The sequence below is a fragment of the Lacerta agilis genome, chromosome 2 (genome assembly GCF_009819535.1).
Source record: "Lacerta agilis isolate rLacAgi1 chromosome 2, rLacAgi1.pri, whole genome shotgun sequence".
Taxonomy (NCBI): domain Eukaryota; kingdom Metazoa; phylum Chordata; class Lepidosauria; order Squamata; family Lacertidae; genus Lacerta; species Lacerta agilis.
The window spans coordinates 63,884,323-63,904,765 of record NC_046313.1 but is presented as its reverse complement, the minus strand read 5'-3'; the positions used below and the strand labels follow the sequence as shown (position 1 = coordinate 63,904,765).

Here is a 20,443-nt window from a genome sequence, read left to right as displayed (position 1 = left end):
GCACTGGGTGCCCAGTGCAGAGGGAGCCTGGTAAGCACTTGCTCAGCTAGGAGAAGGAGACGTGAGGGCTCTGACAGGGTCCTAGAGTCCTCTCACCTCCTTCCCAAAGCCTAGTTACTGCTTGCCTAGCTTTGGGAAGGAGGTAGGACCCTTCCAGAGCTTTGGGAAGGACGTAGGACCCTTCCAGAGCCCTCCTACCTCCTTCCCAAAGCCTGGCATGGCATGAGGGCTGGGGTGCCAAGTTTTGGCCTAGCTTAGGCCACCACAGTACCAGAGTCGGCCCATGGAAGATGCACACCTGGTTTTGTGGGTCATCTGGGTCATCCACAAATGCTATTTCACTCATTACTGGAGACAGGAGACAGGAAGATGCCCCTCTATGCAGCACCTAAGTTACTGGTGAATTTGGAAGCATTTCCTGCCTGCGGTTGGTAAAGCACAGGGGGAGCACGTGAGGACAAAGGACAAGAGAGCTTCTGTATTCTTTCAAACTGTTGTGTAGAGGAGGGCGTTTCAGTCGAAGCAGGCTTTCTTGCGGCGCAGGATAAGCCGCTCCTGCTGAAAGCACCCCCTTTCTTTGCAACTAGTAAAGACAAATACAGGAGCCCTGCCCTGCTCTGCATCTGCTCACCCCAGTAAAAGGAGTTTACTAATGGCCTACCTTTAACAAGATGGCACGAAAGGTTAAGTATTGCAAATGCAGAACTCCATCCTGCAAAAACATATGCCCGTGCACAGCAGTATACCCTGCATGAGGCTGTTTGCCATTTTTATTGGACCTCAATAAATAGCTTGTTGCAGATTTCAGCAGCCAGCCTTTTCTTTTAGGGTTGCCAACTATTGAACTGACCCCCCCCCTCCCCACCGGCCGTAGCTGTTCCTTTACCAGCCATTTGATCGGCATCAATTAGCAGGTGAGGGCAGTTCTGTGCCATAAAAATCTTTGCCTGCTGATTGCTGCAGAATAAAAAGTCTTTTAAAGGGCCAGACGAATGATTTTGTGTTCTAGCCCATTAGGCTTCATGGTCTTATGGAGGATCCCTTCTCTTTAAATAGCAACAGTGTACTGTATTACTTCTGCAGTGTTTGGGGGCCCTTCAGCTGAAGTGGGACATGGGTGTCTGCCCCAAAGTCCTTCCCTGGGATTCTATTTGTTTTCTCTTTGTTGTGCAGAGTCATATATTTTCCCCCTGTTGTGTGGGGGTGCATGAATTTCTGTTGCGATTGCAATGTAGAATGTTGCTGGGTGCAAATGGCATAGTGGCACAGCTTCCCTTTCCTTGTCAGTTTTTGCAGCCCTGGCTGCTGCTTTATTTATTGACTCAGCTGTAAGCTCCATGTGCAGGACTGCACCCTTAAAGATACAGGAGCAGGCGGAATGGACAGACCAGGACAGCTTGGAAGTCCCACCATTCAGAAATGAAGGATGATTCATTCCACACATTCTGTGGCAACAAAAATCTGGGCTGGCCACCTAGAGAACACGTGGCAGGGAGCCGCTCCCTGACAAGTGTGGATGTGTGCAATGTGCATGTTTGTAAACATGTACTGATCACGTACCACTTTGAGGCACTTATTTAATGCAGGCACATGTCCAAAGTCCGTTTCGGGGGCCTAATCCAGCCCACTGGTTGGTTTAACTTTGCCCCTGTGGCAGTTTATTTCCTGGGGTAAAATCCCCTCAACAGCTTCAATCCTAAAAATAAGCTCAACAACTTCAACCCTAAAAAAAATGGTCAACAACTTTGGTCGGCCCTCACGGCCCTTCACTTCATCAAATCTGGCCCTCTTTGAAAAAAGTTTGGACACCACCGATTTAATGCATCCTAGGCTAGAGCTAAATGCTGCAAAACAAAGACATTCCTAACCCTGAGCTTGTTTGTTTATTGCATTTATACCCCATTTATTTCCCTCCAAGGAGGTGATGCACGTGGTTCTCCCCTTCTTCATTTCATGCCCACAACAGCCCTAGGAAGTAGGTTAGGCGCAGAGGCGGTGACTGGCCCAAGGTGACCCAGTGAGCTTCTTAGTAAAGTGGTGATTTGAACCCTGGTCTCCCAGGTCTTAGTCCAACACTCTAACTGCTGCACCAACACTGGCTGTCAAATTTACCCCTGACCCCAGTGTGGGGACAACTGCTGGGTGAATTGGCAGATAGCATGAGGGTGCTCAATCCTTCTGCTGCCGCCCAGTGCTCCCCTCCCCCTCTCCTTGTGGCTTGCTTCTTCCCCCCCTTTTTTCCTGACCAGCTAGATCTGAGCCTAGAAATATGCCTGGCCTGGGAAAGGGATGAGGTTTGGGGAAGACTGGGAGATGGGAGGAAGATTAAGCAGCCCTTCCCCACCCCCTCAGTTGTTCCCTGCAAAGACTCCCCATCTCCACATTATGACCAGCTTGTGTTTGATGACTTAAGGTGTGTTGTTGGTCTCCAGATACCCTCAGTTTTAGCCAGCATGGCCGGGGGTGAGGGATGATGGGAGTTATAGTACAGCAACAGCCAGGCGACAGCTACCTCCTCCTCGTGTCACATAAGGCGTATGCCTGAATAGATAACGCATGAAGCAGACTTAAATACTGACATGGCGTTTTAGGTACTGGTGCATCTGTGTTCCTGGCTTAGTCTCTTGTTTTCCAGAACTTGTTTGTTTGCATTGACAGGAATTTACTCTCCTTTAATTTGTTAGCATAGTTAACTAGGCTGGAGTTTTACAGAGCACGTTGTGAATCAGGTTCTGTGCTCCGGTAGTAGCTAGTTAAGTGTACAGCCATGCTTTTTGAATTAAAAATATATTAACTTTTTCTTTTTATGAATAGGCCCCATAGTGTTCTGAGCTTTCCTGGTTTCCGCCCCCCCCCCCGCTATTAAGTTTATATTTTATTCTGAATTGAAAAGAACATTGTGGTTGTCTTGACTACTAAAAAAGCTTATCCTACACACCGCTCAGAAGATGTGCATAATGCATCAGTTAAAACAGAAGAGAGAGAAAGAGAGAGAGAGAGAGAGAGAGAGAGAGAGAGAGAGAGAGAGAGAAAAGAGCAGAGCAAAGCTCTCATTCTGCTCCGCTTCTGGGACTCTCCAGCAACAAATCTCGAGGCAATTTCTGCTAGGATGCCGTCTGTTTAAGCAAAGCTAACTGGCTTGCCACATTGTTATGCATTCATGTGCTGTGTCGGTGATCATTTTCTCCAGGCACATTCACTTTGCAGGTTAAAAAATAAAATAAAAAATAAAATCCCCCTTCCTGTTTTTCTTTTCTTTCCAGGCGATAGTGTACGAAGGCCAAGACAAGAACCCAGAAATGTGCAGAGTTCTGCTCACCCATGAAATAATGTGCAGGTAAGAAAGCTCCTGTCACTATTTAATTAGCAGATAGAAAATTAATTTCTGTCTCAAAAAAGAAAACTGGGGGAGGGGTGAAAGTAGGTTGAACCTGTAACTATTTTGGAATGTAAAAACATCACTTTCTTTGCTTCCAAGAAGCCCAAAATAACACAGTTCTGCACCTGCAATTAGCAGCAAAGTCCCAGTCATCATACACATTTTCAATTATTTATTGGAGCTCAATCCTCAACAATGTATGAGAAGCTTCCGTTTAGACACTGTAGCCTTAATAGGCGCAGAAAGTATCTTCACACCAAAAATGTTAGCATCTAAATTGCTGCCTTTTGAGGAGGAGTCATTATCCAGCAGAATCTCCGAGCAGTAAAATTGCCATGTTAGGCCGCTGGGATCACGATGGGCTTTTGTTCAGCCGGACTGAAAGGCAGAGGATGTTGTCATCTTTTTATGGGTTTACAGGTTTATTCTCAGCAGCGAGATGCCATTTCGGCTGCCTGGGAAGGGTGTTTTAGGGGGCCAGCGAAGGGAATATGGTCTGTGGTCAAGGTGATGATATCTGTAATGCAGACATAAGGCTTGGATGCCGCAAGGACTCTGGTGCTCAGGTTTACTATGGCTTCTTCGTTTCAATGGGACCATTCATGGGAGCAAATTTACACCCATTTCGAAGCCTCGGATAAGAGGCCATTGGCTCGACACAAGGTTTGTCCTTGTTTGGAAATATTTCCACATGTGTTTCTATCCAGGGCTGGCTTCTTTGGATCTGGCAGAATTAAGCAACAGCAACTCTACTGGGGCTATTTGGGAACTGATCGCAGCATCTTCTTTCTTTCTTTTTTTTAAAAAAAGAAATAAAGATGTGGGTCTTTTGCTTTTCCGGTTCCATGAAGGATTGCATTAGGGTGCTGCCAGCTTTTGCACTGGGCCCCTGTGCCTGTCCCTTTAATGGCAGTTTGATTGGCAGCATTTAGCAGGTGAGTACCTTTAGCTGCAGGGACCCAGGTGGCGCTGTGGGTTAAACCACAGAGCCTAGGGCTTGCTGATCAGAAGGTCGGCAGTTCGAATCCCTGCCACGGGGTGAGCTCCCGTTGCTTGGTCCCAGCTCCTGCCCACCTAGCAGTTCAAAAGCACATCAAAGTGCAAGTAGATAAATAGGGACCGCTCCAGCGGGAAGGTAAACGGCGTTTCCGTGCGCTGCTCTGGTTCGCCAGAAGCAGCTTTGTCATGCTGGCCACATGACCCGGAAGCTGTCTGCGGACAAACGCCGGCTCCCTCGGCCTATAGAGCGAGATGAGCACCGCAACCCCAGAGTCGGACACGACTGGACTTGATGGTCAGGGGTCCCTTTACCTTTACCTTACCTTTAGCTGCAGGCCATGAAGAGCTCTGCTGCTGATGGTTGCTGCAGAACAAATCTCTGTTAAAGGGAATAGGCCAGGCCTTTTCTTTCCTAGGCCACGTGACAAACGCTCAGCAAGATCCATAAGCTCATGATAAAGGGGATGACCCTACAATTTCAATGAAGCCAGTGAGTATTTTTTAAAATAAATTCCAGGAATTTATGTGCAGTGAAAACTCTGATGTAAGGAGGCCTGGTGAGAAATGGGCCCAGAACTCCCTTTCCTTTGATTGCTGTGTAGGAGAGGGAATTTCAGTAGATAAAGCTTGGATGACAATCTCCTGCGACTGAAATTGCCTCTCTTATTTAAGGTGCAGGAAACCTTTATTCTTTTTCACCTGGATACTCCACATTGAAAAGTGGGAAAGTTCTCCAGATGACTACCAGAAATTCTGGTGTCAATTATGAAACAGTGTACTCTGGAAGGTCTCTAGGGGTTGTAAAAAATGGATTCGTCCCATGAGTGCAAGTGCTTTCACCTGCAATATGGGTCTTCATTTCCCTCTCCTTTCTCTGCATTCTCCCAATCCGCTCAGATGGTTGGGGGAACCTCCATAACAGATTGGGGGCAGGGTGGTTGGGGGAAGAGAAAGTCCTGTTAGTGAAAGTTGTTCTTGCACTAACAAGACAACTTCATTGGATAAAAACCTAGGCTCCAAAAGTGAGACATGGGGATCATTTACAATTTTACTTAATGTCTGTGCAGCAGGCAGAAATCCAGCAGGTGAAGTTTCCCCATATAGGACAGCACACACGTGTTGAATTTCTGCCTGTTGTGCCACTTAAAATTCAGAGTTCCTTGAGGCGAGAAATCCGACTGTTCTATTGAAGTGCATATAATGGGTGTAATTTGGAGAAAGTTCAAAACACCCATCTCGCCGGGAAAAAAGGAACTTAAAATTGTTTACATTTAAGCAGCACGAATTTCAATCTGATTTCTCTGGGCTCCACGTATATCAGAGAAGAAGCTAACCACGCTTTATTGAAGGTAGTGACAAAATTCCCCATGATTTCAGTGTGAACAGATGGCACTTGGAATTTTAACACCCGCAAGACTTCCTTTCATTTATAGTGCCAACACACGGTAGTCTGTTCTCCTTAAATTATACAAAACTCTACATATTTACTTTAAATAAACCAAAAATGCAAAAATAACTAGATATTAGCCAATTTTAATATCTGTGTCAGTAAATTACATGGCTGCCAATATACCTTGACATGAAAACAACATTCTAGGCCAAAATTTTGAATTTACTTGATGTAGTATTTGCATTGTTCTTAAATGTGCAATAGATCTTTCAATTTCTCACTGCTTTACAAATGCATGCAGGCAGAAAAGGACATGTTGCTTGAAATAAGAGGGCAGTACCCTGTTAAAATATTTAAGGACCAATGTGAGCATTCATAGATGTTGACCAAACTATAAAAGATGCTCTTTTTCTATCAGGCTGCCTGATCTTATTTCACAAACCTCTGATTGTTTGTACTGATACCACACTTTTCAACAATACTGTAAGGAAGGTTTGGAGGGTGTGTGTTCCAGCCTTGGTTTCTCTGCCATTTGCTTCCCTGCCTGCTATAAGTGGAAGTTGGGATGTGCTGAATCTGCACCAGGGGTTCAAATGCAGCCTCAATTATAAGCATAAAATTAGAGTCTGTTCCCCATTAATCAGCCCAGCTAATTGCTATGCACTACCATTAGCCATATGGTGTGAAAGACAGCTTGCTCTCTGTAAGATGAAATTTCTTCATTCCAGACATGAAATAGTGAAGGCCCTGTGCTTCAGAATAGCTTGTTTTAGGTATTTAATTCCCAAACAACTTTCAGCAGTGCCTTCGATCAAGGCTAACGGCACAATAAAACTTTGAGTTTATGTCACCAAAACCGAATTATTTACAAAATGGGAGGAACTGTGTTGTGGAAGAAACAAAGGGCTCAGATGTAGAGGAGAAATCCTGGATGAGTGGAAACGGCAAAGAACTGAATTGGGATTACAGGCGGTTGGTTGTTTGCTGCACAGGATTTCCAAGTATCTTGAAGAGATGGTTCTTTTGGTGATGATAAAAATAAGAATAATGCTGAGGACAAGAATAGCTTCAAAAATCATATTAGAGGAGAATCTTGCAAAGCTTTTTTTTTTTTTTAAGTGGCCATTGTGCAAGGGAGATATCAAGGTGCAACCCGACTTCTAAAGAGCAGCATCCTCTTCTCACCATAGAAAATTTGTGTTATCGTCAGCTTGTGTTTACTTTTAAATGGCAGTTAATCAGACAGTTGTCTGGTTGCTTTCTGGCAGGCTTCAAAGTTGGCACAATTCAGGTTCTGGCCCTTTGTTACCATCACTTGGAAGCAGCAATGAAAAGGGCAGTCATGTGAATGGTCCCCAAGATCTGCAAGGGGCAGCTTCCTGTGCTCTCAACGCAGCAAATTATGGATTACAGTATTATTTTATTTTATTTGGGGGCTATAGTTCTCATGTTCTAACATATAACCCTGATCATCATTAGCTTCTGAACAGGATGGTTCACCTTTGCTTTTTGTTCTGTTGTGGTTTCAAGACTGATCATTCTCAGAGCACTAAATGACCCAAAACACCCCCCCCCCAATACCTAGCATTTATACAGTATATGCCATGCCTCACATTGCTCAGTGCAGAAATCCTTACAGCTGCCAGGTATGGCTGATTGATATTCTCACCATTATATAGATTGGGGTAGGTGGCTGGCTGGCTACCCAGTGAATTCATGACTGATAAAGAGATTTTATCCAGAGCCTTCCTATGTCATTGCTTAAGCATCAAATGAGACATGACGTGGGGTTTTTGTGATTGGATCTCCAGTGCGTTTCCCTCCATTCGATTTCAGTTCCAGCATGGGGAACCTGTGGCCATTCAGATGTTGTTGGACTGAAGTTCCCACCCATCCCAGACAAAATAGCTAATGGGCAGGGAAGATGGGAGTTGTAGTCCAGCCACAACCTGGAGGGCACCAGGTTCCTCACCCCTGCTTCAATGACATCAGGGTTGTAGTGTACCATGACCCTGATTGAAATTGTCCTCCTGAAGCTATGGACAGGTGCCCATGTAGCTGACATTAGTTTCAGGCATGTGTGATTTGGCTCAGCTCTGTGCCTCACTGCACTACGGCCCCAGTCCAAATTAGACCCTCTCATGGCTGCTTTTAAAGAGGTAGGAGATCATCCAGCGATCCAGTCACAGATATTTCATGCAAAACCTAGTTTGGTCTGCAGCTCTAGCTTTCTTAAAACAATAACAACCACCACCACAACAACAACAACTCTGAATCATCAAAATGAATTTGCTTTGAGTTGTATATTTATTGGCATGGTCCATATGTTTTTAAAATCCAACAATCCAGTTTTAATGTAGGAGAAGTACTCTTTGTTTAAAGCTCACTCTCACAAAAGTTATGCTTATGAAAATCAATAAGAAATATATATAATGATCATGATGCAGCCAGAACTAAACACTTTTAAAGTCCTACTGATTTCAAAGGGAGAGAGAAACACATGCTTAAAAAGAAAAAGAAAAAAATAAGATTTAAAAGTGCTTAACTGTGCCTTCATTATGACCTTATTTGTTCTGTTTATGTACCTACATATAAATTCATGCAATAAAGTGGAACTCGGTTCTGAGGGGTTCAACTGCTCCGAGGAGACCCCAGGTTTCTAGGCATGGGTTTGGGATGAGGCATCAACAAGTGGAATGAGTGTGCTTATCACTCAAGCGATTAAAAATGCAATTCTTTTCAGATATGACTCATTGTGGGTCCCGTGTGTTCTCCCTCTATTGCTGACTATTTTAATGTGTGCATTCCGCTCATCCCGTTATCGCTTACTAATTCCTCAGTAGTCTGGGTGGGGCCCTTAGTTTTCAACAGTTATTTAAAATTATTTTATGTCGATCACTTTTTAATCTTGCACTCATCTTGGAGAGGAGGTGAGGTCACATCTTTAATTAGTACTACTTCTTTGGAAGGGAGTGCTATTTGCAGGTTGTTTTTTTTTTTAAAGATATGCAAAATGTTTCTAGCAGTACATGAGTGTGTTGGTGTGGGGAAATATGACAGGGTGGTGTAAAAATTGATAGACAGTCCTCAGATGCTGATATGTCCTCAAAGTTATTTTTTTATGGAGCAGAGAACAAATCGACGGTTCTCATTATATTTGGCGCAACCAAAACAATGCCAATTCCCCACAGGTGTGGAAATCCATTCATCTGTGAAAAGGTAAAAAAGTTTGAAGCTTTTATAGCTGCTGTGAGCTTTCTGCCCTATGAAAAGAGTTGTGTGTTCTTTTCCATTTTTAGTTTCGTAAAACTACAGTCTGGTTTGGTAAAAGGCGCTTCTGTTATGCTTAGTGCCGTTTATCATTTTATTGCCAATCTTGGTGGGTCACCATACATTATTCGCTATATTGTTGCACAGCACAAGCAAACCTTTGTCACTCTCCCTGGAGAGCTATTTGTATGGCTTGACACTTCCAAGAACTCTACTGGGGAAAAGTAGTCTATCTTCACACACAGTTGGTATAGGGTGAGCTTCTAGCGAGGGGCTGAATTCTGGCAAGATTTAGGTTTCACATTGAATATTGCCGGTCCTCTTTACCCTTCACTTCCCAGCCTTCCTGAACCCTGGCCTTCCCTTTAGCATCTTTGATGAGAGGCCAAGAAGCCAACAGCATATACTGCTTGCATGTAAATTTCCTTCATCGTATCAGTATCTGATCCCAAATGCTTGTGTTCAATACTTCCCCTCATATACACACAGGGCACAGAGCAGCCCTGTCACAACAGCCATGTCATGTGAGTAACACATGAGGAATGCTGCCCCAAGATGTTTTGCTCCATATAGCAGAGTCCAAACACCCCTGACTTACCCTACTACAGTTCTGTCATTCAGGTAGCAATTTACCCCTTCCTCGATCCACCCTGAAGGTGCCACTTAAAACAGGTTGCTTCACCCTGCTGTATGATTGGTCTAGCTTTGTGTATGTGCTAGGAAGTAGCGTGCGATTTTGCGAGGGTGAGGAGGGGGGTCTCCACATGACGGTTGTTGCCGTGAAGCACCCAGATCATAAAGTGGCTTGAAAATTAGGACACGTTTCTTTTGGGGGGAGGGGAGTCTGAATGCACAAAGTCTTATATTTGTATATTTAGGCATGCACAAGGACCAAGAGAAAGATACAAGAGAAAGAGTGATGCATCTCTCTAACTTTAGAAGAGTTGAGGGCGTATGGCCATGATTCCCTTTTAGGTATCCACAGACACTACAAACTTACTAAACATGGGGATGAGGACAATGATAGTGTCTATAGCCAAAGCTCCCACCACCCCAGGCATTCCCATTTGCTCATGGGCAGCTTATTGGGCATTGGCCAACCGCTCAGAAAGGTCCAGGCAGCCGGTTGATCTGCCCAATCCCAATATCCACCATGCAGGTACACCATAGAGATAGGAAAAGGTTAAGAGTGATCCTCACATGCACACTTCCTGGCTCTGCTCGCAAAGCAAGTCTATGTACAGAGCGCAGGCATGTCCAGTGTTCCCCCCCCTTTAAAAAGATATGTTTAGGGGTACGTACTCTCATTTTCCTACTCATATTGAAATACTGCCCCTCAATGAGACCAAACTTAGATTCACAAAATGTTTAGGGGTATGCGTACCCCTGTGTCCCCCCAGAAAAAAAGCACTGGGCATGTCCATATAGATTGGAAAAAGTAAAGAGTGTTACTTGTACACACACTGTCTGGTTCTGTTTGCAAAATCCTGGGCATTTTGGCAAATTCAGAAAATCCGTCCAAACTGAAATTTTACACCCACCCACCCTGAGAAAGAGGAGCTGTCTGGGAAAAAGAGGATGTATGGCAACCCTAATCTACTCCGAAGCAAGTCCCAGTGAACTCAGTGGGTCCTACTCCCAGGAAAATGTGTGTGGTATTTTAGCCTAAATTGCAGTGGAAGTAGAATATTTAAGAGCATGTACTATGATAACCTTTTTAAAAAAATACTTGACAACTCTAGTAGGATATGTGGGCAATAATGCATGAAAGAATTAGTTATACCAGGGAAAGCTTAACTTGTTGTCATGGCCTGGCTGGATGCAGAGGAGTGGTGGATAGGGCTGCCATTCTCAGGCATTACTAGGATTTCAAAGGCAGAAGTGACATATGGGGGGGGGGGATTCTGGAAGGCAGCAGTTTGTCCTATGGCAACCCTAGTGGTGGGAGGCACCAACTGGTAAACCCCCAAGGGAAGCCCCAGGGGAAGAAGGCTAAGAGCCAGGGGGAGTGGTGGTGGGACAACAATGGGTGCTTAGAGGGAGAAGAGGGAGCAGATTGGGAATAGGAGTTGTCGGAAGCAGAAGAGGCAACAGGGTTTGGCGAGCAGAAAGGGGCTGTGGCAGAGAGCAGTCCAGAAGAGGAGGGGGGCTCAAGAGGCAAAGTGGAGGCAGGCTGCTGAAGAAGCCAAGGAGTCTCCCCCTCCTGCTCTCTCCCAGAACACAAAGAGGAGTGGAGAGGATAGAGCAAACAGAGACAAGACAAAGGAGCCTCAGGATGCTGGAGAAGGACGGGGGGGGGGGGAGGGAGGCAGAGACAGAACTGTGGGAAAGTGGGGAGCTTCAGTCTTTACAACTGCCTCATTGGGGGCAAGACCTACTTGGGAAGGGTTGCTGTTATCACTAGACCTGCACTGTTTTGGTTCCTTTCATGGGCGTAGCCAGGATTTTTTTGGGGGGGGGGCCAGAACAGATGTGATTGGTCAGTTACTTAAGTATTTCTATTGTTTTACTTGCTCTACGGGTGGCAGCTGAGCCCCCCTTAGCTACACCCATGGTTCCTTTCAATAAACAGTTAACTTCACTGACACCAGGTGTTTTCCTGTTGACCTGACTCCAGCTCCTAACACCTGTGGCCATTCAGGTGTTATTGGACTCGAAACCCCCACTAGCCCTAGCCAGCATGGCTACTGACCTGCTCCTGTGTTTGTTATTTGTTTTGTTTTCATTTTCTTACATTTATGCCCCTGTTTCTTCAGTCGTGGACTCCAAGGCAGTGTACATTTTGTTGTTGTTTAGTCGTGTCCGACTCTTCGTGACCCCATGGACCAGAGTATGCCAGGCACTCCTGTCTTCCACTGCCTCCCGCAGTTTGGTCAGACTCACGTTGGTAGCTTTGAGAACACTGTCCAACCATCTCGTCCTCTGTCGTCCCCTTCTCCTTGCGCCCTCCATCTTTCCCAACATCAGTCAGTGTACATATGGCTTCCCAATAGTCACCCATCCAGGCACTGACCAGAACAAGTTATGCTTAACTTCAGCAAGGTGGTGCCCTTATGTGCCTTTGAACTGTACCATAGGATTTTAAATGTAAAGACCAATACATTTCTTGTTGGCAATTAGTTTTGCCAGAGAGGTATGGTAGCCAAAGGGGGCCAGGCAGAATTGGCTTCAGAGACAGATTTGGCTTAGGGTCTATGAATTCCAATCACTGTTTTTGAAGAGATCTGCACTGCAGTCCTGTGCATTGAATTGTGAGAGCCTAACAAGAAATATGAAAATGCATCTCACTGTTGTTGTTGTTGTTCAGTCGTTCAGTCGTGTCCGACTCTTCGTGACCCCATGGACCAGAGCATGCCAGGCACGCCTATCCTTCACTGCCTCTCGCAGTTTGGCCAAACTCATGTTAGTAGATTTGAGTAGATCGAGTAGATCTCACTGTTAAGAGATGGTTATTTGAGATGTTGGTACGTTTTCCAGCAGCAAGTGTCAAAGTGGAAATAGATAATGATCACACTTGTGTATTACCTGCTAATAAGGTGTAAATGCAAATTTCATGGCCATGTAGCGGATTTTGTCTTTATTCCAAACAGGCATCATCCAGCATATTGAACGAAATGTGGCGAGAATGGTCTTAAATAATGCAACATGGAAAACATTACGAATTTCTTTTGCTTTCTGGATTCCAAGCGTTCCCAAACCTTGCCGTCACGTTTACAAACAGCTGCAAAACAATTAGGTCTAGAGATGTTGTTGCTTTTAAATGGGAAGCTGGGAGATTCAGGATTCTAACACTCTACAGAACAAAACAAAATCGAAAATTCTTTCTAGTAGCACCTTAGAGACCAACTGAGTTAGTTGCTGGTATGAGCTTTCGTGTGCATGCACACTTCTTCAGATACACATGTGTATCTGAAGAAGTGTGCATGCACACGAAAGCTCATACCAGCAACTAACTCAGTTGGTCTCTAAGGTGCTACTGTGTATCTGAAGAAGTGTGCATGCACACGAAAGCTCATACCAGCAACTAACTCAGTTGGTCTCTAAGGTGCTACTGTGTATCTGAAGAAGTGTGCATGCACACGAAAGCTCATACCAGCAACTAACTCAGTTGGTCTCTAAGGTGCTACTAGAAAGAATTTTCGATTTTGTTTTGACTATGGCAGACCAACACGGCTACCCACCTGTAACTGGATCTACAGAACAAGTGCCTTCAAACAATCTGTTCTCCATAGGAGTTTTCTGCCTGCTCTCCTTTTAAACTTATCTATGGGACATCTCGAACCATTGCAATGTAGCTGGAGAAGGTCATAATCATTATCTCAAGAAATCTTGCATTATTATCCCTAAAAAGTGGGATAACCCTCTTTCCCCCTTTTTATTTATTAATTGTTGCTCGCCAGCTGTACAAGATGTTAGACCTAGTCATTAACCCATATGTGACCTTCTATATTCAACTGATTTCCAGGCAGGGACAGAACAGTAACTCTAGCCGGCAATGTGAACCCTCCTGTATTTGTAATTATGATTTTGAGAGTGTAATGGCTGCACTAAATCCTCTCACTTTTTGCTCCGTAGCCGCTGTTGTGACAAGAAAAGCTGCGGCAACAGAAATGAGACTCCTTCAGATCCAGTGATAATTGACAGGTAAGGGCTGCTATCCTTTTCCTTGAATTTATTTGAGCTATTTGTGGTGTGTGTGGTAGTTGGTTTTCTTTTTGTGGGGTGGGGTGGGGGGACGACAACTCCTCATTATAATGAAACACCTGCCTTGTGTTGCTAATGGGCAAAGAGTGATGTGCGTCCGTGGGTGTAATTTTGTCGTTCATAGGGAATTAGTGATGCTATAAGGTTTTGATTTTTGTGGAAAGGCCATATGGAATGTAACTGTGAGTGGAGGCTCTGTGGAGTGTTCTGGTGCTAGTTTCTGATTCATGCACCTAAAGGGGGACATTTTTCTCTGCATGTTTCTGCTCCTCGATTCGCATGCTGTGCCTGGGAAGCTTCGGGAATATAAAATAATAATAGTTTGTGATTTATGAAATGTGGTTGGGTGCTTATAAATATTTAACTTTTTACTTTGAAAAATGTTTGAATCATTACCACTTTTTAGCTACAGTAGTTCCCTTGGATGCAATTCATCTAAATTGTAAGGTTTGTTTTATTTTATTTATGCATTAAGATATTTGAAAACTAAAGATTCCTCTGCCCCCCCTCTTTCTCAACAACCCCCCCACCCCCCCAGATTCCAGCTCGTTTTCTTTGGTTTGAGTGCAATTTTGATTGTATTGTCAGTTGATTAATTCATTTTGCCTGTCTTAATTATTACGGTTTCTAAACCGATCCAAATTACTAATCTGACATGACCGAATAAATCACTGTAGAACAATAAATTCGCTGGAGTTGTTCTGTGCAATTTGCACTCGGCAGACTTGCAAATTAGGCAACGCTGTAGCCAAAGAGTCACTTTTACATTTTAATTATTGAAGCTCGTCATACGGAAACATATGACAAACTGTTACGATGTCGCATTACTTTGTGAGAATTAAGTGACCACGCAAGGTGGATACTGTCCATTATCAGTTAAGAGAAGGAGTACTATATCACTGTGGTATGGAACTCTTCCTCTTGCTTTGCTGCCTGAGTTAATGTTTGCAACGTTCAATTCATCCTCTTTGTTGGATTGCTCAGAAAGTGCCGTGTGACGTCGGAGCAAGGTGGCATTCTGTTATGCAGTGACTGGAAAGACATGATTGATAAGCCCATTGTATTTATGTAGTTTTATGTCTTTGGTATGGCTTTTGAAACAAGAAGTTATGCTTTCATGGCAAATGTCTTTGCACATTATTCCTGAGTTAGTTTACAGTAGCAGTGAATTTATACTGCATACTTGCATTGCTGAAGAGCGTTAGGTGAACATAGGAGAGCACAAAAGTAATTAATTAATGTGTCTGTTGTGTATTCAAGGTGTATTATAGTCTGATGGGGTATTAAAGATGGCACTTGCAGTTGCATGGAAAATTTATATGTCTCCTACATGGTTCTCAACAACGAGATAGATACTGTACGTGAAATGTGTGTGGTTCTACCTACATCTGTAGATGTGCTGGCTGTGGTTCATCTTAGGAATTGGCATTGACTACATTTTGGACAAACGTATTTCAGCTTAGTAAGCCAAAAGATGAACAAGCATTTTGCCCATGCATGAAGGTCCTGTGTTCCTCCCTTCATATTGCAAGAAGTCAAATTGCAAAATCTATAATTAACCACAGCTTCTCATTTTGTCCAAGCTGAGGAAAAAATGGTTATGAGCTCTTTGGAGCAAGTGAGGGGTGCTAAACTGACTTCAAAATGTGGTTTCATATCCTGGCATGTTTCAAAGCCATGGTTTCTTGGACCCGAATGATTGGCAAACTATAGTTACCGGTAATTAGGTTTGCTGTTTTGCTTCCAAAGTTGTTCATATCTTGACTTATTAAGCTGAAATCAGTCATCTGATCCAGGCCCCCTCTTCTGCATATTGTTCCTCTTCTTAGTAGTTTTGGACAACTTGGGTCATATGGTACTTCACCAGCATTGCAGAACTTTGGGCTGAGGCAGATTAAAAGCTGGAATTTGGTTTGTGGAACTGGGCTCTATAAAACTTTGCCTCACCACACATTTTGAGTGTGAACTGGTTAATCTTTTAAAATTCTTCTCTCGGTTTTAAGTGGCGACTTTGATATGGAAGGTTGATATGACTGTGGTTTGAATAACATCTGATTTTGACCCGCTCCTTTGGGTTGCAGTGGCATAAGAAATTTGACTCAGCTGTGCTGTAATTAGCCTTCCCTGTGTTTTTGAAACAGGATTGAGTTACCTGGATCGCATTAGTGTGGCTTCTATTGTTGCCGCTTAGCATCTGTCCCAGTAGGGTACTTAAAACCTTTTTCTTGGCCAGGGCTAGTTCAAACAATTTAGGCAAAATAAAGTATGCGCTTTGTACAGCTAGTGGCTCTGGTGATGTTACTAGTGACATTTACCCTGTGCATATTATTCCCCCCTTGGCTTAGAAAAGCATAAAGCAATCTATATGAAGCCTGTGTTTTAAACAGAGTACTTTACAAATTGTTTTAACATTAAAAAGCCGTCACGAGCTGGAACATATGTTGAGTTGCACTCTGCTGTCACTCTGGCGTGCATAAAATTGTAAGCTATTATGCCAATTGATATGCAAAACCATATTTAGCTATTTTTTTTAATTTGCAAGTGATCCTTCGCAGGACACATTTGGGAGAGGGAGAGGGTTTGCAAAGATGTTCTCTGATGCCTAGCAGACTGCTCAGTCTTGTATTTGACTCTCTATTAATAGAATGGGCACCTTGAATGCTACATTTAAGTAGGCAAGGATCACATTTAAATCACAGACATGTTTCCTTACGAGGATTACTACCTCTTTGCTATATCTGCAGAATATGGTTTTTCAAATGTCTGATCAAGAAGCATACTTAAGATTTTTACACATACACTCTAAACGATATTAGAACACGTCTGGAAAATGTTGAATGACAGTAGCCACATGTGAGTATTGACAATTGTGGACAATTGCGAATCTCTGAAAATTCAAAGATACACTGGTGAATATAGGCAGCTTAAAAGCGATTACATTTGTGTGTTATGAAAAGTGGGGATATATGACACATGTAAAACCTTTGTACCTACAGAGTTGTATAACATGCTCTTTTGCCTCCAATTATCATTAATATTCATTTATAATAGTCAGAATGAACTGGAGCCATTTAATCATAAATATAGAGTGTTGGAACAGCCTCGGCAGATGCACTGGGAAATGACTTTGTATTTAGAGGAGCATGTTTTGATTGCGATCAAAATGACCTTAGGAAATTTTCTATACTCTAGAGATCTGTCTTCCCTCCATACTGTTGCATCAATCTATTTTTTTCTCATATGCAGTTTGTATTATAGAGCAGAAGAAGTTACTTTATACCAAGGCTTTATACCATCGGTTCATATAGCCCAGTATTGTATGGCTGGCTCCAGGCTTGAGGGGAATGTGGGCAAAGTGTCCCCTCTCTATCGGTGTGCCTTATCACCTGGCTACAGCATTAGCACTTCAAGGAGTGCTGTGTTGCTGGATTTAGTTACCCTTTAAATCCCCCATAATTCCTCAGAGTGACAAAAAGTTTGGGGCATTGAGAGAAATTAAAGTGGTGGCTTGATACAGTCACCTGGCGCTGCTCCAAATGCCACACCAGGAGGTGGTGGTGGTGGGGAATTAAGGTTGGAAAGGAGTAGGTACTGGGGTCCTCCTGTCAGCTGCTCAAGGATGCCACACACAGGCTATAATACTGTTTACGTAGGTCCTTCCCAACCCTACCAGAGTTACCAGGGCATTTGCTTTTACCACAGAGTTATGGCCTCAGTGTGTTTGTGTTGCACGCACACACACACACACACGCACACACACGCACACACACACACACGCACACAGAGAGAGATGCCTTAGAGATGCTGTAAAATAATCTCCAACACAATCACACAGATTAAAATAAAAGCCCTAGGGCTGCTTTAAATGAAATCATTGCATTAGTGGGCTTTCCCCTCTCTCCTCCACTACTGTGTGCCCCATACCATCCCCAAACCTGCTCCAGAGAGGGTCAGGAGAACCCCCAGAACAGTGCAAGGGAGGAGGAGAGGAGATACTGTTTGGTTTGCACAAGCAGAAATGCTTGTACCGATGCAAGAATCTCCTGAGCACTACACTGAACGCAGCCCAGTCTCCCCAATAAAAGACATTTTAAAAGCCATTTGTTGCTTTGGCACAAGCTATGCTGGTAACAGCTTTCCCCCATGCCCCCAACTGGCCCTTCATGTGTTCCCTGTCCTGGTTAGTTCATTTTACAGCAGGATGATACAGTTTACATTGTACAGAAAGTATAGCAAAATGAGATAGGACGTAACATCTTACTTTAAGGTAAATTTAAAAAAATTAAGCGGAAGGCGCATGCACCCCCCCTAAAAGCACCTGCAATTTCATGGAGATGTGGAGGGGACGAGTCTTTGGAGGAAGCGATTGCAATGCAAAACAATTCAGGGTTCAACAATTTCTGTTACAAGTGACACTGTGTGCATTCAGCCTAGTAGTAGCAAAAATTAAAAAAATGAACCACTTCCTGTTATTACATTCTACATAGATTTAACATTCAAACGGTAACTCAAATTTGAATTTAAAAGGTTTGCTATAAAATTCCTGGGCAGGAATTGAATAAATTGTACTTTTATTGCCACAGTGGAGATTCCCATGTTCTAACCTTTTTTTCCATATAGCTATTCTAGTTCAATAAATAAAACCTCATTAGACTATTCCCATTTCAATGAGTTTATTAAATTTTACAGGAGTAATTAGCATAAGCTGTGCTAATTTTTCTGGAAGACTAATGAGAGAGCTTCCTAATTAGGTTTTCTTTGTAAGAATCTGAAAAGATGATAATGAAAAAAGTCACATAGGGTGCAATACAACAGGAAGGAAGAGTCTTATTATTTCTTGATTTGTGAAAAATGATTCTGTGTCTTGGCATGGCTTCAAACTTTTTTTTTACAAAAAGCCTCACACACATTTTAAAAAACCACCCAAACTGACCAGGGCTGAAACAGATATTCTAGTGAGATTTCTCTGCTTGTCATTTAGTTTCATCCCCATCTCCCTTCATGGATGAAACAATTGAGCAATGGTTCTCTTGGCTAAGATAAACATGGAAAGCAATGTCTCCTTCCAATGTATATGGCAGAATCACTCCAGCATAAACACTCATACCTAGTGCCCTGGATCCCATTAAATACCTGTTGTTTGAGCATGTATGCATTCCAGTGGTGGGAGGAAAAATCCCTGATGTATGGTTATTAATGGCTCCAATTCTCAATAATGACTGGGGAGAGATGATTCCCCCCCTTCCTTGCCAAGAGTCAAAAGTGACATCACAAGTGTGTCATTGCTAATAGTGAATCATTACCTCTGGCAAATAAGGGTTTTCAGGTTTTTAAGACGTTTCAAAAACCTGCAAAACTTGTTTGATGGAAGATGATTGCAGGACAAAAGAAACATATATGGGCTGCACCTCCAGCTCTCTTATAAATAACTATCTCCAACCATAGCTGCTGTTTTCTGTATCCCTGTTGAGAGCTAATGCTCAAGAATCCAAGACTATTTCCCTAAACTAATAAAATAATTTATTCCTGTGCCTAGTGTACACAATTGCATCATGCAGAGACTCAGTATTAATTCCGATATCTGAAACCAGCCACAGTGCTTAGCCACTGCCTCCAAGTTAATTGTCTGATGCAGAGTTGTTACCTGGCTACTGTTTATATTAGCCATGCTAGAGAGGTTTTGTTTTGGAGGGGTGGGGTTAGGCCTATACCCAATTTATCCATAATGAATAGGGCCATTTTTAAAGATAGTAACTCTAGGTATGTGATCAAGCAAATTCCCTTAAGCCAGGCAATTTCAGATGGTGTTTGTATGTTCCCAGTGTATACTGGATTCCAGTGGAAAACATCTGCTCTCTATGCCCATAACACTCTGTACTGGGATATTTTCCCAGATTGCTCTGTGGGAGAGTGGCCAGCAAGCTGCTCCTTTGTGAGAGAGCTGTTGTGTGACCACTGCCTCTAGAGCTCTGAATTCCTCAGCAAAGCAGTCCAGTTTTGCCTGTAACTATCTATCTATCTTGCTGATGCAGTGCTAAGAGTCTGAAAATAGTTTCTTCTTAGCATTGATTCACACAAGTGGTGCAGAAGAGGAAAAGCTTGTTCCATGATGGCTTCCAGATGCTATGCATTGTGTGCATATATGATATTGTAGGCTGAGTTTAGCATGGATTCATTCTTTTATTTTTTTAATTTGGCACTGCCTGCACATTACTAGCTGATGTGACCTGAACCTGCCCTGTAGGTCCACCCAAGCCTTTTCTGCAGCAGAAATGGTCATATGAATCCATCTTCTGTTCATACACTTGCATGGGTCATATACCTTAACACACTTATGCTCATGCCATAACCAGGATGGCAACAGTGTGCACAGATGAAGGTGTATGATTGTGTGTGTGAGAGAGAGGGATGGGAAGATCCAAATAGACAAAGCTCAGATGTAGCTTGATGTAGTCTTGGTAGTTCACGTAACGATGAACAGGAAGTCTGGTGTAAGATTTTTAGACGCGTTAATTAACCAGCATGAAGTGTACTGTGAACAAAGATCTCAGTTCAACAATTTCTTGCAAGGACAGAGGTATGCTTGAAATGTTGCTTCCTGCAAGGGCTGTCTCATTTACTGCAAAAGTGGTAAAATTCTGCCCATGCATCCCTTTGAACATGCACACAGAGATCTGAAGTGAATGGGGGCAGTGTGCAGG

The 20,443-nt window shown here is 43.3% G+C and overlaps 1 protein-coding gene across 6 annotated transcripts in view; it reads left to right on the top strand.

The window, feature by feature from the left end:
- Positions 1-20,443, top strand: part of EBF1 (EBF transcription factor 1) — a 384,086-nt gene that overhangs the window by 18,502 nt on the left and 345,141 nt on the right. For all 6 annotated transcript variants that reach the window (XM_033140381.1, XM_033140380.1, XM_033140379.1 and 3 more), the window contains exons 5-6: positions 3,264-3,337; positions 13,614-13,682. In XM_033140381.1, the coding sequence (XP_032996272.1) occupies positions 3,264-3,337; positions 13,614-13,682 (143 nt within the window). The remainder of the gene's footprint in view (positions 1-3,263; positions 3,338-13,613; positions 13,683-20,443) is intronic.